Genomic DNA, 19,275 nt, shown 5'->3' with positions numbered 1-19,275 from the left:
AACACAAAATATTTGTGAAATATTTGTTTTCTAAAACATTATCTTTTTGAAACGGAAAGAGTATTTGTATCAAACTTCTAAAATATGTTATTTTGAAGTTTGCCCAAAAAAAACTTTAGTTGATATTAATGTTCTTTAATGTGTGTGTCTACGGAATCTTCGTGTATTGTAGAGGAACACTTGGACAAAACTCAATCATACAAAACCTATTCTCTAAGCAGAAGAAACAGATCCAAAACTTTGGGGAACACAATAACATCTTGGAAACATTTTTTCTCTGTAAAGTTCGTCTGATTTTTCTTCAACAAAGTCGATACCCGTGGAATCAACATTGATCTTGTGTATTATTGTTTTCTATTTGTTAGTTTCAAACTTCAGTTTACAAGTTTTTTGTTGATTCAAGATACCAAAATGTGAGAGATGCTCATCACATTATTATTCGTTATATAGATTCATCACATTACTTACTTCTAGTTTACCACAATGCATACATAATGCTTATGCTAAGTGAAACTACAAATCCCTAACAGGTGCAGTTACTTGAGGACGAAGAAACCTGACACAACAACAAAACAAGTGAGGATTCCAGCTAAGATACAAACATTTTTTGGTAATTTTCCATCATCTTCCCTAAGCAACATAGCCATATAGATCGGTAAGCTATTCACCACCGCAAAGCTAACCAGCATCAACTCAAGTACGAGTCCTTCTCCCCAAACGAACACACCATAAAGCCCACAGACAAAGGCAAGCAGATTGACGATCGCCACCGTAGTAATGGGGAAAAACATGATCGAAGAGGCCCCAAAATCAAACATTTCTTGCTCGTATCTCTTACTCTGTTTGTCATCATCGTTGACTTTGCTAGTGAGGTTGAATCCATGTGTAGATAGGTTTAGATTTTTAAGAGTGAACTCTATGGAGCCAAAGATGAATGAAGAGAATCCTCTAATCAACCACATCCTTTGATCATTCCACCAGCAGTGACAAGTACCTCCTTCTAATACAAAATCTAATAGATCTTGACCATATGCACCAAGGAACAAGAAGATGTAAAGCCAAAACCATGGATCCGATGGCTTGGGAAAGACGCTAACTCCATAGAGGAGAGCAACTTGGGGCAAGAACCCATAGATGACAAGAGGAATTGACGAAAACGCCCAAAATGCATACTGGCTATAGGCCATGCCTGTTAATAAGCTCGTTGATCTGACCCCATACGTGATAGGGCTAAACCTCGAGAAGGCAACTTCAAGAAGTCCAATAGTCCATCTTTTTTGTTGGCTCACTACATCAATTAGGCATTTTGGAGAATCTCCATAAAATGCTATTTTTGGAGGGTTGCAAAAGATTGATCTCCACCCTTCACAGTGGAGTCTATATCCTGTATTGTAGTCTTCTACTAAAGATCCATATCTGAATCCAATCTGCATAGTTTATGAATGCTCAAAAGATGATTAATATTGTCTAGACCTATACTTCGGTTATCTACTATGATATAGGATATTCTCTATGTTTCATATAAATCAAGAAAATAAATATTATTTCTTAATATTAAATATATTATCTAAGATTGGAGAAACAAATCCCCTATATATTAAAAAAGAAGCATCACAACATATTTTTGTAGCCACATGTCATCACCACAATCATTCTTAGAATCCTTAGAAAAATATTTTGGTCCATATAAATGTATAATAAACTTTTTATTAAACTAACCATAAACTAATCATAAATGTTTTCCATTGTTTCCTTAAATAAAAATCACGGAATTACCTAATGTGGCTAAAATATATATGACAATTAAATCAAATGATTTTGAATGATAAAAGATTTGATAAAATTTACTCTATTCTATCATTTTAAAAATTTAACTAATTAAAATAAATTAAACAACCATGTTAACTTAAATTTTTTCGTATATGCTATATTTTGAATTTTTAAAAACGAATATAAATGACTAAAGTTGTTAAAAATCTCACATTGAAACTTTTGTGATCCATGGTCTAAACTTTATGTTATAACAAAATACAAATGATTATGAAATTACAGAAGTAGGAAGTCTCATTTAATAAATATTATATATATGTATATTAATATTTTTAAAAATACATTATATACCATATAAAATACATAAGTATTTTAATTTCGAATTTGCATTGAATTTTTTTGATAAACATTTTGAACAATTATTGACAACTTAATATTTAGATTTTAAACTTTGCATTGAATATTTTTAAAATTATAAATTACTAAAACTATTAAACATCCCATAATTTTTTTATTGTTATCTTTTATTTAAAAAATTTGTTATAAAGAAATACAAACGATCAAAATAATAAGAGTATAAAATATTTTTTAGCAGATGTCAATATTAAAAATGTACTTTATATCTATGTTAATATCATGTAAACTTAATTTTATAACATATAAAATAGAAAAAGTATTTGTCTCGATTAATAAAATTTATTTAAGTATTTGTACCAATTTAGTTACATACGTAATAGTTACTAAATTTTTTATTATTCAATATATATTTATTATTTCATAATATATAAAAAATATATAATACTTCAAAATAATTTATATATAATATTCATCCCGCCCAAGGGGCGGGTCTTAACCTAGTGGTTCTTATAACTAGTTCATGATGTAGTATTGTCACAAAGTACCACTAGGCTACATGTCCTAGTCAATTCACATAAACGTTTAGATAGCATATAACATATTTTGTAGTCTTCTACCTTTGGCTCTTTCTTTTTTTTGAAAAAAAAAAACATATTTTATTTTCTTCTACCTTTGACTCCTATTTAAAACCTATAAGTCATTAATATCATGAAATTTATGTACATATGGTGTAGTCTTCTACGGCCTTTGACTCCTATTTGAAACCTATCTATATAATTTTGATTCTTTTGAACTATATACTGATATATATATATATATATGTAGACAAACAAAAATAATACATCACGAAGTTTAAAATTTTATTTACATCTAACCTTGGATCCCCAATTGGAATTTCGCTCGTAGTTACATCCAGCTACATCGTGTGCCCAAGCCAAAATATCTTGGGCCTTGATAGGCTTATCAGCAATCCAATTTGGACCAAGCTCATCTACCTCAGGTAAAATCAAATTAGTCGGAGGTCCATAAAAAGCCCGTCGATTAAAGAAACACCCTGTTCCCACGTAAGTTGAGCCCATAAGCCCATCAAAACCAGCCATATTGATGACAAAGGGGCGTCTGAGCTCGGATGCATAAATATCGTTTTTGTTTACTCCACGAAACTTCTGAGGAAACTGCACAAATCCTAAACTAGGATTGAGTTTAGGGTCTGAAAAATAGCACAAAGCATGAAGTGGGCTTCTTGGATTGTTTGAGTACATGTCACAGTCTAGCGTTAGAATTACCGGTGAGTTTGTCATCACCGAGGATACTCGTAACTACAATGAAAATAAACTTGTGGTTAGCGAAATATTAATCCGAAAGCTGGTTTAAGTTAGTCATAGAGTTTAGTTGATACCAACCAATGTATTTAGAGCACCGGCTTTGAAATGATGTGGTGAAGCTCTATTCTTCTCTCTTGATACATAGATTAGGTTTGGCATTATATCTGTCTCGTCACTTTGTAGCACCTATACGTAGCCCCACCAATGATAACTTATTATGTAAATATAGAAACGTTTGTTTTCCTTAAGAGAACATTAATAGGCATTTTGTTATTTATTAGTATATACATAGCGTATAACTCGAACGGAAATAAAATCTGAGTGATAAAATACCTTGACAATAGTAGGATGGTCATGACGAGTATCAACTTTGCTACTATGCACAACATGTTCTACTCTCTTCTTCATATCTTCATACATGGTCTGTTTCACCGAGTAAAGATTATTTTGTATGTTATGCACTATATTATGGTTATGTGTCTAGTACTGTACATAACTTGGTTTCTTTCTGTCATACGTTAATATAATAAAGTATTAGTATCTTGCGTACTTTATATACATACCTTAATATTCCCAGCTTCATCAGTCCAATATTGTGACTTTGATGAGAAATAAACTTCAGGGGACCGATCTTCAACACTATTCTTCTTGCAAAAAGGCAACCAATGCTCAGAGAACATGGCAGCCTCCATCAAAGCAAACAAAGTCAACGACGATCCTCCATCGTCCGATACATACACCGATAACTTATCAGACGGATAATCGTAGGCCATCACTGATAAGGCGGTGTTCACCACCATCATCGGAGGCTCCTTGTATGGATCAGCCGTGCATATAAACACGTCCAGCTTCGGAAACTCCTCCTTCGGTTTAGCTAAATATCTCTTAGGGTACTCAGTCCGGTGAACCGGGTTGAACCGGAGGCACGTTGTGGTGGCCCACATGAAGGCGAGAACGACGTCGGCGATGAGAAGAAGAGATGTTGTTAGAGTTGTGCCTGCTGTGGCAAGTGAGTGTGCATGGTGGTACATGAGGGATATGATACCACACGTGTGAATTACGGCGTATATTCTGTACGGAATGGTGCGCCGGCACGGATAACACGTGTGGAGGGCTGCCGAGTGCTTTCTCTGAGGTTCCATCTCTAATTATGATGAAAACAAATGGTTGGAGAAAACACTATATTTATAGTAGTACTTGATAATAGGCGAGTATCCTAGGATAAGTGAGTATGTAGTATGCTTCATATATTGACATTTTCAATGGAGAAGTCAGTTTAAAATTCTCTATCTTGAAAAGTAAGAGAAAATGTTATAGATAAGTTGGATCAAGACTGGGTCTGCGAGAGTCACTAGTTGCTTTCACAATTCACGTGACGCGTATGGTAAATTTTTAACTTCTACCAAAATTAATATCGATTATGTACAAACGCTATACTTGCAAACAATCGGACGTAAATGTGTATAATATACTTCTGAGATCACCTGAAATGTTATCAGCAATAAATAACTTGTTAGTACTTTGTATTTTTTTTCTTTTTGAAACATTTAGTACTATGTATTTATAGTTACTTGTTACTTCCATGTATTTCCTGCTTCCATGTCCCGTTTGTATCTATAGTAACTTGTTACACCTCTATATCTTACACACCTCTAAGGAAAAAAACAAAAACAAAACTTCGAAACTGAGCTAATACCCTGAGCTTCAAATCCTCTTTGTTCACAATAGACTCCTAAAAAGAGGCATTAATCTTTTATTTTATAGGAGTCGTGGTTACTCTGTTTAGACTATTCTGGTCCTTCACGACAAAACACACATAGACATACAACACTGACTGTAGATTTATAATCTTAAATAATAAAGGAGAGTTTTCTCCCTTTTTAGGCCTCCACCTCATCATGTATCATGGAGCTTTTATTGACACGTGGCTACCAGTTTTTGATTTTTTTGTTCGTTTGTTTTTTTTGTAGTTTTTGGGCTTACATCATTTATTCAAGTGGACTTCATGAAATCATGATAGGAGCCCAAAAGTCACGGCCTCCATCTTCAAGAATTACGATGATCCATTTCTAGGGTTCATTCTCTTCAACCTCCGGAGAGTTATGTGAGACGAATATTGATGACTGATTTCTGGTGAAGCTGCTGTTCGTGTCAAAGCATCTGTCATCTCCGTCCACTGCTTGATTGGAGTTTCTAGCCTTCTTTGCCTCAGTGTGCAACTAGCAATCGCCATCTCAGCTTTCCGTTGCGCGCGGTTACCACTTCTTCACCAGTATCATGTCTATTATTCTTCAGTGAATCTATTTTCTTTATGTTCTATTTGCGGCCTATATACAAATATTGGGAAATGCAATTGCTCTCTGCTTTTACAGCTTCCAGTTACGAGAGGAAGTTCTAAGAAGATGATCATAGGAAGAAAGTCGAAGGCTTTAGTCAACTCGGCGCAAACCCAATAGCAATATGACTGAGTTGCTATTTTCATTTTTGATCTCAGGTTATGAAATGATTGAGTTTTTTTTTTTTGTAGAATGCATCGAGATATTATGAGATCTACTGTTCGAAATTGAGTTCATTATTTAAACAAATGTGCACCTTTAGGGATCGTATTTGGGAATGTGATTAGTCAGTAGCTTTTTCAAATAAAATGATTGTATGTAGAAGATTTGTTTTCTTTCTTATTTTTCTTTGCTGTGTTGCAGTTCTGTTTTTTGAAATGCAGATTTAGTTGTAGTGAGGTTGGGAGATTATAAGACAATAATGAGAATTTTTTGAAAACAGCTTCGATTGCTGAGAAGGACAATGGTGAATGATGATACTGCTGTGGATAATTAGATGACACTTTCTCCACTTCAGTGTTTCTGATTCCAGCTTCTTTATTAAGCTTCACTTTTTTCTCTTCCGGTGCAGTCCACAAGAGTGTCTGGTGGAGTACCAACTGAAATGCAGCTTGGTCTACTGTCTCCTCTATATTTGAGGAAGCTCTTTGAACTCATGGGAACTACTTACATTAAGCTGGGCCAGGTAACTCGTGTTGATTAAATAAATGTATAGCTAGAAACATGTGAAAACAAATCTTCTACATACAATCATTTTATTTGAAAAAGCTACTGACTAATCACATTCCCAAATACGATCCCTAAAGGTGCACATTTGTTTAAATAATGAACTCAATTTCGAACAGTAGATCTCATAATATCTCGATGCATTCTACAAAAAAAAAAAACTCAATCATTTCATAACCTGAGATCAAAAATGAAAATAGCAACTCAGTCATATTGCTATTGGGTTTGCGCCGAGTTGACTAAAGCCTTCGACTTTCTTCCTATGATCATCTTCTTAGAACTTCCTCTCGTAACTGGAAGCTGTAAAAGCAGAGAGCAATTGCATTTCCCAATATTTGTATATAGGCCGCAAATAGAACATAAAGAAAATAGATTCACTGAAGAATAATAGACCTGATACTGGTGAAGAAGTGGTAACCGCGCGCAACGGAAAGCTGAGATGGCGATTGCTAGTCGCACACTGAGGCAAAGAAGGCTAGAAACTCCAATCAAGCAGTGGACGGAGATGACAGATGCTTTGACACGAACAGCAGCTTCACCAGAAATCAGTCATCAATATTCGTCTCACATAACTCTCCGCTCTAACAAATCAGAGGTTGAATGATGATACTTTTTAATGAGAATTTTTAATGAAATAATGAGAATTTTTTGAAAACAGCTTCGATTGCTGAGAAGGACAATGGTGAATGATGATACTGCTGTGGATAATTAGATGACACTTTCTCCACTTCAGTGTTTCTGATTCCAGCTTCTTTATTAAGCTTCACTTTTTTCTCTTCCGGTGCAGTCCACAAGAGTGTCTGGTGGAGTACCAACTGAAATGCAGCTTGGTCTACTGTCTCCTCTATATTTGAGGAAGCTCTTTGAACTCATGGGAACTACTTACATTAAGCTGGGCCAGGTAACTCGTGTTGATTAAATAAATGTATAGCTAGAAACATGTGAAATGCATGTCTAACGTAAGCGTAGTTATTATATTGCTATTTGTCATTAATTTTCCATTGACACCTTCATTTCAATACTTTTTTGAATTCATAGTTTATAGCATCTGCGCCAACTTTTTCCCAACCAGAATATGTCAGGAGATTTTCAGAACCCTTCAACAAAGCTCCTCCAGTTCCGTTTGAAGAAGTTCATAAAATTTTGCAAGAGGAACTTGGTAGCGTATACAAATATGTTGACCCTACACAACTTGCATCAGCCTCAATAACACAAGTATGTTTTTCTGCTTCTTTTTTTTAATCTGAATCCATTGTGTCTATGTACTCTTCTCTACTTAAAAGAATCATCATGACCAGGTCCATGAACCATGGCGCAAGGCTTAGAGGCTAACAAGTGGATGTCGTGAGAAGATTTGAACTTTATCAACGATGTTGCCCGTATACTGGTATGATCTCAAGTAGCTGTTGAGAATCACGTCTCTTCTGTCTTAATATAGAGTTAATACTAAGTTATTCTCTAAACATATATCCTTACTCTTGCTTAGAAATTCTGGAAGTGTTTTCGTTACAACCATATGATCAGAGTTTTGATGTTTTGTTATCTTTTTTTTTTGTTGGTCTCTATCATATCTAACGACAGCTCTTTTTTCTTTTGTTGGTATTTTTTCTGCCTGATTTCAGCTCTATACGCTCATAAATGGCTTGAGTTCAAGCTTCTAGACACTGTTACAGTAGACACTGTTACAGTTTGCACGCCACCAAGTTGTTAAGATATCTTCTCCTTCTTTGTGTGATTTTCAACTTTTTCTAAAACTAATATGCATCCCTATAATGCACATGAGGTATGTCTTATAAAAATATCATTGGTCTTAGTCCAAGTGATTTAGTTTGTTTAGATGTCTAAGCTTATATACGTATCTTCTTAATGGCATTGGTCCATTAATATAGTTAAGTTCTGTGTTTTTTTATGTCTGGAATTGTTTCTTACTAAATGGATTGGGGTGCAGTTATTGACGGGCACTATTCTTGGGTTTCTCATCAAACTACTAACATGTCTGATCGACTCATCAATTTCCACTAATCAGGTATGTTCTTAATTCTATTTTCTCCAGAAAAATGAGACCACTCAAAATTTTCTCTTGAGTTGTCTTGATCTTGATTCTTTTATTTTCCAGGAAACATCATGGTTTTGTATGCCATGACTCAAACCGAGACTGTCAGACGAAAAAGGTTTAAATAAAGACCTTCTGTCTCTGGCTTCTGTTGTGTGTAGGAGTAAAAGCACCTCATTAAACAAACTATTTACTATCACTGGAGCAGCAAGAAGAGAAAGAAGAAGAGTTTTTAAGGATTAAAGATGTTAGAGCTGGTGAAGAGGACGCTGCAACCAGTGACAAGATCAACGAACAGAGAAGCAGATTAACAAACCTGATATAGAGTTCCTGAACAGCAAGATGATCTTTGCAAACTTTCGGTGTATTGTGTGCTTTGGCTTCCGCTTTGAGTAAAATATGTATATGTTTCACAACATTGAGTATTCAAAAATATTGTATCAAAGATATTGTATCTGATACCTATTTAAAATTCCGTTTATTTTTTTGATATATGTAGAGAGCTCAAAGAAATCTTAGGGCTGGTCAAGAAAGAGGTACAGTGTCCACAATAAGATATGATCATCTCGATAAATAGTTTGCTTGATTTTCAAATTATATCTTAGAAAACTGCAACCGGGTTTTTTAAAGAGTTATTCTTGGGTCAACCCCCTAGGGTGAACCTTTAGGTTCACCAACCAATAGGATTTCATTATTTCAAATTCGATATCTTTTAGAAAAGGAAACAAAATATTGTCAAGATAATATTATGTTTTTAAAATAAAAAGATTAAAAAAATTAGAAAAATAATAGTTAGAGAAAAACAAATTTAAAAAAAATATATTTTTATCGTTGTCAGCAAAACACTATACCCTAAATCCTAATTCCTAAACCCTAAATTATAAACCCTATAAACCCTTGGGCAAACTCCAAACCCTTGGATAATTCATACTCTAAATCAAAAACACTACCCTAAACCCTAAATCATAAACCCTATAAACCCTTGGGCAAACTCCAAACCCTTGGATAATTCATACTCTAAATCAAAAACACTAAATCTTAAAACCCTAAACCCTTGAGTGTTTAGTGTTTTTGATTTGAAGTTTAGGATTTATCCAAGGGTTTAAGGTTTACCCAAGGGTTTAGGATTTAGGGTTTAGGGATTAGAGATTGGGATTTAGGGTTTAGTATTTTGCTGAGAATGTTAAAAATATATATTTTTTAATTACTGCTTTTTAATTTATTTATTTTAACCTTTTTATTTTAAAAATATAATATAACTATAGCTTGAGAAAATATTTTGTTTCTTTTTTTAAAAGATTTCGAATATAAAATAAAACAATCCTATTAGTTGGTGAACCTAGAGGTTCACCCTAGGGAGTGAACCCAAGAATAAGTCTTTTTTAAATATTGACTTACAACTACACTTATGTTTCACAACCAGCTAAACATAACACAAACTTACACTGCATGTTTTCAAAAATTAGCATCGATTCTATAAGAAACTCATACAGACAATGCAACAAATGGGCCCACGTGAATTTAGTGAAAGGAAGAAAACTAAAATTACCTCACCAACACAATTAGCCCCCAATGGCCACTACTACTAGGGCTGGGCAAATAAACCAAACCCGAAAACCCGAACCGAATTCGATCCGATAAAAATGAATCCGAACCGATCCGAATCCGACGTAAATACCGAATGGGTCTTGTTTTGTGGTATTTCGGGTTATGGGTATTATCCAAACCGAACCCGAATCTAAATGGATATCCGATAGAACCCGAAACATTCAAAACTTCGAAAAGATTTTGTACCAAACATGATTTCACTTCCTAATATGTATCCAAAATACACTAAGAAATATTGAGCATCTAAAATACTTATCTATTACATGAAGGTTGGTGGTTCTATTACATGAAGGTTGATGGTTAAAGATGGCCGTTGAATCTTGAAGTATTTAGATTTTGATTTTGTTTTCGTTAAACAATGTTTTTCATTTCATAAGAACTTGGTTTTCGTTTTATGCTTTTATTTATTTGGTTTTTTTTTATCAGTAAATATGTTTACTTTTCGTTTGATTTTGAATGATCACGGTTGATGTTCCTTATTTCTGAATCGATTTTACTTAAGTTTTGGTTACAAAATCTACAAATCAGGTATTTTAAAACTGAAGAACCAATTTTACTCATGTTTTGGTTATAAAATAGGTAAAAATCAGGTACTTTTAAACCGAAAAACCGATTGGGACCCGAACCCGAAAGTATATTGGGTTGTACCGGTTCTTTGAAGATTCATTAACCCCGACCCGAACTCGATAGAACCCAAACCGGTCCCGAACCGAACTTTCATATAATCCGAATGGGGCTGATTTTGATGAATCCGAAAAACCAAAACCCGATTGGATAAAACCGAAACCCGATTGGGATCCCGAATGCCCAGGCCTAACTACTACCAAGCTAACATGCATAGCCTAATTTCATAATAATAATCTCATTTCTTTCGTCTCACCTCCTTCACAGATTCAAGCTTACTAGCATACAAAGCACTTTCTATGCTACACCCAATAAATCTACAACCCACACATAATACAAATATTAAAACCATACAACCAACCCTGAAGATATATAAACCCAATACATGTTTTACGTTCACTAATACAAACACATAGAAACCACATATTATGTAGGAGTTAAATGGATCAAAAAAACAATTTTGAACTTATTAGAGAGTAAAACATACGAACCACCATCGAATGAATCAAAAAACAATTTTACACTCATTAGAACATAAAATATACCACGCGCCGGAATACCACTAGTATGTTAATATATACAAAGTAATATAAAACTCTAAAAAACACAAAGCATTAAACCATCAACTCTTCTTATTCATTGCATCATTGTTTGTCTTCAGAAAGCTTTTGCTTTGTGTTTGGCTATGTATGGAGAAAAAGGAGAAAACGTGCTTGAAGTTCTGTTTTGACAACATATATGTACATTGACACTTGCATGAAAAACAACAAAACAAAACACAAAAAAAAAACTAAGAAACATAAAAGGAAAAGAAGAGGCTTACACGAGCCATGAGGATGATCCCTCTTATATAATCCAAACATCCCAAAAGTCCTTCCCCAGTTATACACAATCTTATTGACTACTACTTCTCTGTTTGTTACATCGTCGTATCTCTTACACACACACACACAGGTTTCTACAAAGAAAAAGAATTAAGACCTTACAGAAAGCCTACCTTGAAAACAGAAGTTCCCCATAAACCCTCTTTCTCCATAAGAAGCTCTCCCCCCCCCCCAAAAAAAACGAGACACCTTTTGAGCCTTTACTTTTGCTGTCACAACTGACAAGACGTGGTTTCATGTTTAAGCCTACCTCGGAATAAAACACAGACACTGGACAAGACAAAGCTGATAAGAATGAAACTGAGACTGTAGTGAAATTAGTTGGAATAGTTCTCTGTTTTGGAGATTGTTGTGTCAACTTCCGTTAACAGTATCCTGAGTTGGTTCCCGGGCGTCATTTTCTTCACTTCTTCTTTTGACCATATAAATATTCTCTTCACCATGTTGCAGAACTCACTGCATCCACACAAAAATAAAGCCATTTTGATTTCCTCATCGACATAACTGAGAAGCCATTTTCAATTGAATAAGAAGGAGAATGTCACTTACGGCCATGGGTCATCACCGACAAGCATCATATCTCCCTCATCGTCCGTGAACACTATTTCCCATTGATTCCGACTCTTCAGTTCGCCTTCTATCTCAAACAGCTTCTCAAGGTCGTCTATAAGCTCAACGTACCCATTTATTAGTGTTAAATCCACAGCCCTCCCCACTGGTACCCCTTGCATCTGCACCTGTGTTCATATAAATTTATAAATTTAAGTATAATGAGAACGTCTATGCTTATATGTTGCATCACTAATGTTCATGAGATACCTTGGTACGGCTTCTTGACGAATTGATTTGCTTGCTTTGAACCTCTTTCGGTGATGCCTGCGCAGGTTCCTGCTTTTTCTCTTCTGATAGTTTTGAAATCTCGGACTTTGGGTCTGTGTTGCTGTCCATGTTCGGTTTGGTTATGTTAATTGGTCGCATGGGTGCAGTTTTCTCCTCGTGAGCCGGTAGAGAGGAACTCATCAGATCAATCCCAAATAATCTACAACTAGCAGTAGTAGTAGTCTCAGGTTTCTTCTGTTCCACTGGGAAAACCATTTGGCCGTTCAGTGTTGAGTAAGGGCTAACTGGCCAATCAGAACTCTGAGGAGGATTCCTTTGTGAGGTGATGCATGATTGTGCAAACTCATGGGATTGTGTTAATGCGGAACTCCAAAAGTTTGAAGATGGTACGCCTACATCTAAAGAGATGAAGTGTGAGTGAGATATGAAGCTAGGAAAGGTTGATAGCTACATGCCTACATTAGATTGTGCCTTACCAAGTGCAGATACTTCATTAACATGACGGGCTCTTTTGTTAACTGATTGGGGAACATTTTCTGAAGCTGCAAATGGCTCCATCTCCCATGGTGATACCTTATCCGGTCTTGTAAACGATGCAGGCTCATCCCAATTAACCTACACAAAAATGTAGCAAGACTGATTGAGTTTTTACACTTCAACAATGTTTAAGAAATTGCTAAGGGTAGTTGTTATGCATGTTATATTTTTTATTTTTTTAAATCGTTCTGCAAAAATCATTTCGACTAAGAGGGCGCCTCGCCTAAACCGATTTTTAGACCACTATATTTCAGTAAACATTCTAACAAGTATTTATAAAAGGAGGAAGTAATTTTACTTGCAAGGATCGCCATTTTGAGTCTTTCCAGTGAGGGGAGCAGTCTTGAACACCAACAACCGTGCCAGAAAATCTTCTTTCAGGGGAATCATCTCCTTCAAACCTCATCTTAAACCTCATCCCTACAGAGAACTTACTGTTCATGGCTTCCAGATATTTGTTCAAGCTAATGATGAATTGGCTTGTCCTGTTTAAACCGAGACTGAATCAATAAGCAGAAGTGTGGAAGAAACTCCTCCCAATATGTTACAACCGTAGAGTAGTGTGACTTTATACCTTGGTTTATAGTATACGGTGAACATACTCCGGGTTTGAGTAGCATGGCATGCAGTAGCAAGAACCCCCAGATGCATGCTATGGCTTGATATGACTGATGAAGGCATACTACTCTGTTGACGATTAGCACGTCTGACTCCAACACGCAACTCTCCGTTCTCTCCTCTGGATAGTTTTGAAAAAAATTAAAATCCAAATCTACATCTGTAAAACCAAAAGAAGAGAGCAGTGTGAAAGTATGTACCTGAGGAAGACAAAGGTGTCCCCGGCAACCAATTTCTTTGAGGTGACAAAGGTGCTCCAGCCTGTGGTCAAAAGATGCCTCCGTGGTTGTCCTGTTTTGATAAAACAAGATCAGCAACTGTGACATGGAGCCTCTCTTGTTGTCATAGTAATGGATTGATTCATCACCTCTAAAAATATGTTTGAACTTCCACTTATAACCGTGCACATCTTCGGCTACTAACTCCTGGGTAGGGGTTTGCTGGGTCATATCCTAAAGGATGACAAACTCATATTGTAAGTCCATTGTGAAGCCATTTGGTAGTAAGCTAATGCACAAATGGTGGTCCTAGTTACCAGGGGAGGGAGGCATTCAGTAGCATGCTTCCTTAGAACAGAGAAACCACCATGGGTGCTTGTATCAGACGCAGTTAAAACCTTGGTGAAAGAGTGAAACTTTGGCTTTTGCAACTCTGGAGGAGAAGGATCAGGACTCATAGGCTCATCAACCTGATGCAGTTTATAAACAAAAACTTTTAGAGACTAGCACTCAATGGATTTGAGAGGGTTGAAAGAAATAAAAGATGAAATGGTCACTCACAGTTCCTTCAGGCATCAACATGATCTGAGCATATACCTCATCCGTATCTTTCTCAGCCTAACAACAACAACAACAAATGATCAAAAAGAAAAAAATATAAAACTTTCATTATAGTCAAAACAAGATCAGCTAGTAAGGTTCATCTATAAAGACATATGGATCATCATCAGGTCAGTTCCCTCTATCTTAACAACTATAGCTAGACAAACTCAGAAAGGACCAAACATACATTAGTCCAAACTATATATATAAAAAAAATAAAGAAGTACAAACCTGGAGACGAACGTTCATAACTCTGCAAAGGATCTTAGGAGGAAGATCGAAAAGTGGCTTCATCGTATTCAAGTCTTGTTGCGTTGACGCTTCCAGCTGAAGAAACAAAACAAAAAAAAAAAATCAAAAACCTCCACCAAAAATAGAAATAAATTAAAACCTCAGCCAAAAATAGAAATAACATCAATATATAAAAGCTTACTTGTTCCATGTGACCTTGAGGGAAGTAATAGACTCTTTCCTCAGCTTGAGGAACATCCACCAGAGGCCCCGCGCTTAGCTTCCACAGCTCTTCATACATATGCTCACCTATTTACCGCCACAAAATTAATGTCGCCGCCGTAGTAAAAAAAAAAAAACTCGGTCCATGTCTCAGTTCCACCTACAAAACTAACTTAACACACTGACAATTAACATACCTATCGTCATCAGTCAAGCTTGAATAAATCTTCTTCTATGAATCACCACACACAACACTCTTCCTTTCTCAACGATCAACGAAGAAGATTTGAAGTCAGTCCAAATAAGAGAGAGTGTGGGAAGCTTTAAATGCGAATTTAATTTTCGATCTTTTAGATTCCGTGCTCTCTCTCTCTCTCTCTCTAAATCGTAACCGCAGCGAAAATCACCAATCCCTGCTCTCTGTAACTGTAATCGTTAAAACGAGAAGCCGTTACAAAGAAAAAGGAAGTAAGAAGAAGAAAACACAATGGAGAGAAGAATCTTTCAGTCGCTGAAAAACCCCGTTGAGGAAGCGCGTTTTCTGTTACGCCTCACACCTTCCTTCCTGCTTTTATCTCCGTTTCTCTCTCTCTCTTACCTATAAAACTATTATTTTTCTTTTACTTATTTTAGTACTAATGTTTAAAATACCTTTTTTTTAGAGTAAGCACATATAATTAGTGTGTATCACCCAGCTGTAAATTTGTGTATAAGATAGTACATTTTTTTTTACAAATTTGTTTAGTTAGTTACACAAAGGTTTGATATGATTCAAATCTATATTATCAACATTATAGTGTTTTTTATTCATTTTACCAGATAGATAAAATAACGATCAAGTATTAATTCTTGGTAAATATTTGGTGTCAAAAGCTTTTTATGCATCTTTTCAAAAAAAAAAAAGCTTTTTATGCACATAAAAAAAAGTCTAGTGTCAATATTTCATATTTTTTGCTCCTCACTTTAGTGTTTAATGAAAAGGTAACATGTCAACGGCTTATTTTTTAAAAAATGGTTTATATTAAATAATTTGATTTTTAACCAATATCGATAGTTATTTTTTTCATAAATCTTGATAAACACACTTCAAAAAGAAATTCTACTTAACTGAGTATTTTAGTAAGTCATTAAAGCTGACTTTATAGGTACTCTTTTAATTAGTACATACCTTTTTTACTTTCCTGAACCGAACGTACTAAACAACTTGCGTTCGTGGATGAAGAATATTAATTACTGGATAAGTCATCAATGTGTTGCCTTTTAAATAGCCTGGTACGGATCGTTAAGGCCCGTGCCGTTACGGTATCGATCAGGAGAGGTTTAACAGCAGTCGTTATCGTTAAGACTCCGTCACATTTCGCCGTCTGCTCTAACGCTAGGCAACAACCAGCTAGAGTTGGAAAAACATTGACCTCGTACTTGGGATAAATTACTTTGTGTGCCCCTAAGGCGGGACCAACAACATAAGCATGTGGAAAGTGCTTGGATCTCTGATTTTTCATTTTTTTTTCTCGGTTTGTTAATTATTACCTAATTAGTTAATTACCCGCCACTAGTACACGCGTCAGATGCTGGATATTTTAATACATTTCTTCAACCTTTTAAAACTTTTCTCCCAGTCCATAATTTACCAAATAAAATCCTAGAAATTTGTTTTTAACTATTAAAAATCCTACGATTCATTTTATTTTATAATCAATTTTCTGTTGTGGGGTAAGTTGTATTTAAACTTTAAACCATATCTACATCTTCCCATATGGGAGTTCCATCATAAACATAAAGGTAGACTCTAGGTTAAAGTCCTAAAACACTAAATTTTATATACACTTTTGAAGACATCATTTCTATAAAAAATAATAATATAATGGTATATGCAATTTATTGGTCTTTGGATTAAATATTCAAAAACCACATTAGTGATTTTGTAATTCAATTCATATTTATATAAAGTAACATTAATTAGAGGATAAACTACCATCTAACTCCACTTTCTAATAAGTAATTATCGATCATGGATATAGAGTAATACTTTGTTTGGATGAAATGTCTATTCTACTATTTTATATTGTAAACTCGCAAACTCTTAAATCATATAGTAGAATTTATGAATTTGATTTTTGCTGGGAGGAATCTGTTTTTCTAAAAAATCTAATTTAACATTGGTCTAAACCTCGTTTTAGCGATTTATACGGCCTTCAGATTTAGAACTTCCTTACCATTCAAAAACTAAAAAAAAAATACAATATTGGCAGATAGCTTTATTTCCGAAACATTTACACTATGGCTTCGAATGGTGATCATCGTCCCGTCCCGCCCTGCAATTAACAGTAACAAAAATCTTAACATAAACTATATATCTATACATTTTTATAACTGTTAGAATCGCACCGCAGTTGAACCGCTTGTCCCGCACCGCTCAAACCGCAGTCACCATTCGAAGCCTATATCTGGTATTGTATTGCATGGACTTTCGTATAATATAAGTAAGTCATCTTTAGACGATCAAATAAATTTTATTATTTTCCAACAAAAACGAATATTTGCTGTAGTCCTTCATCCATTTGGTTGTGAATAATGCCAAACTATATAAAATAAGTGACAAATCAGAAAGATGAAAAGTCTATACTCCATAGTCCATCTTTTAATTCACCAATAAGTTCATTACCTTAACATTTTAGTTATGTTTTTATTATGATTTAAAAAGTATTAAATATGGCAGAAAACGTCACTTATGACGTATTTTGACAACTTATGTTCCCTTTAAGGATATAAATAAGCAAGATGCCTTCAAACCCACTACCACCATCTCCGGATTTTAATTTTCGTATTTAAGACTATCTTATTCTATATTTTTAATAATAACTTGGTATCTTGTCCCAGTATATTCTCAGAGCTGATTCAAACAATCTCATTATTAGTAAGCAAATATAACAATTTAATAATTTACTAGATTTTGACCCGCGCAGGCGCGCGGGTGTATATTTTGAAAAATATGTTGATATTTGTTTTTCATGTAATTATTAGGATTTGGAAAAATGAATCCGAGGAACATAACCGATACCGATCCAAAGATATAGTACCAAACCCAAACATAAATTGATTAAATATTCTAATTATTCAAAATTTTGTTATTTAGAGAACCGAATCTGATCCGAAGCGAAGTATTTGGGTATCCGAATTTATCTAAAAATAGATTTATATACTTATATATATTAATTATTTTTAGATTTAACGTATATAAAACATCAAAAATGATACTTTTAAATTGGTTTAAATACTTGAAAATATACATAGATAGTCAAAAGTAAATATCTGAAATAGTTAAAGTATACTCAAATCACCAAAAATACTTAAAATAATTATTGATTTCGTATCCAAAATTTTAAATCAAGCCAATTGATATGTTAAGCTTAAGTATTATGACATATGTTATTCAAATTTATACGTAATATATTATTTTATTTATACATTTTGAGAAATTTAAAATATATAATGATTTAAGACTTTAAAAATAATTTAAATTAGTTATCCAAACCCAAACCAAACCCGCAAAGATCCAAATCGAACTCAAACCAAAATTTAAAAACATTCTAATAAGGCTGAAATCTTTGACCCCGAAAACCCAAAATACAAACCGATCAGAACTAAACCCGTATGGGTATCCAAAAGCCCATCCCTAGTCATTATTATATATCGTATTTTATCATCATATAATTAATCGTATTTTATATGTACCATCATATAAGTAATCATATAATTAATAGTATTTTATACATACCATCATATAAATAATTACATATATTATATTTTTAAAACTTAATATGAAATATGAAAACCATAATTTGAGTTGGTATTTCAAATTGGGCTTTGTATTATATTTTTCTTATATATATTGACAATATTTTTTTATAATGGTTATTGAAAAATAGTTTAGTAAAAATCCATTTTTGAATATATGTATATTTTTGAATCAATTTTTGATATAAATCAAATTTGAATTATTATTTTGATTTGAAATATGTATATAAAGTTTAAATTTTGTTTTATGGTTAGTTTAGAAAAAAAAAATTTAGGGAATTAGATTGACCCATTTTGGTATATTTTAAAAGTGGTCTAGATAACTTTCAATTTTTTAAAAAAACATAAGCCCATTACTTTTTTTCTTAATACTACTATCCTTGTTTTCAAACAAAAATATTTTTTTTTAAAAGACTGCAATCCATGTTTCCTAACACTCCAAATTTTTAAAAGTCCTATTCAAGTCTCCAAACACTCCAATTTTGTACTTGAGTTTTAATAAGATAGATTCCATGTCGATTTAAA

At 34.0% G+C, this 19,275-nt stretch overlaps 2 protein-coding genes and 1 long non-coding RNA gene across 3 annotated transcripts; 1 reads left to right on the top strand and 2 right to left on the bottom strand.

The window, feature by feature from the left end:
- Positions 1 to 414: 414 nt before the first annotated feature.
- Positions 415 to 4,645, bottom strand: LOC106414108 (cellulose synthase-like protein G2). Its single transcript, XM_013854814.3, has 5 exons — positions 4,016 to 4,645; positions 3,786 to 3,875; positions 3,531 to 3,638; positions 3,003 to 3,446; positions 415 to 1,427 (listed from the first exon to the last, which is right to left on the bottom strand). Exons 1-5 carry the CDS (start codon positions 4,592 to 4,594, stop codon positions 537 to 539), a joined length of 2,112 nt encoding a protein of 703 aa, XP_013710268.2. The 5' UTR covers positions 4,595 to 4,645; the 3' UTR covers positions 415 to 536.
- A 2,489-nt stretch (positions 4,646 to 7,134) lies between these two features.
- LOC125578513 lies at positions 7,135 to 9,059 on the top strand. The gene is made up of 5 exons (XR_007316619.1): positions 7,135 to 7,415; positions 7,553 to 7,729; positions 7,813 to 7,901; positions 8,137 to 8,540; positions 8,631 to 9,059. It is a non-coding gene; the product is annotated as an uncharacterized LOC125578513 (long non-coding RNA).
- A 2,450-nt stretch (positions 9,060 to 11,509) lies between these two features.
- On the bottom strand, positions 11,510 to 15,527 carry LOC106414111 (auxin response factor 9). The gene is made up of 13 exons (XM_013854818.3): positions 15,150 to 15,527; positions 14,933 to 15,039; positions 14,731 to 14,826; positions 14,458 to 14,514; positions 14,214 to 14,366; positions 14,046 to 14,130; positions 13,879 to 13,969; positions 13,635 to 13,799; positions 13,359 to 13,545; positions 13,000 to 13,138; positions 12,503 to 12,921; positions 12,233 to 12,420; positions 11,510 to 12,139 (listed from the first exon to the last, which is right to left on the bottom strand). Exons 1-13 carry the CDS (start codon positions 15,157 to 15,159, stop codon positions 12,001 to 12,003), a joined length of 1,836 nt encoding a protein of 611 aa, XP_013710272.2. The 5' UTR covers positions 15,160 to 15,527; the 3' UTR covers positions 11,510 to 12,000.
- Positions 15,528 to 19,275: the final 3,748 nt, after the last annotated feature.

The sequence above is a fragment of the Brassica napus genome, chromosome A1 (assembly GCF_020379485.1).
Source record: "Brassica napus cultivar Da-Ae chromosome A1, Da-Ae, whole genome shotgun sequence".
Lineage (NCBI taxonomy): Eukaryota > Viridiplantae > Streptophyta > Magnoliopsida > Brassicales > Brassicaceae > Brassica > Brassica napus.
Note: the sequence above shows the minus strand (reverse complement) of the source record. Positions and strands in the feature narration are given on the sequence as shown.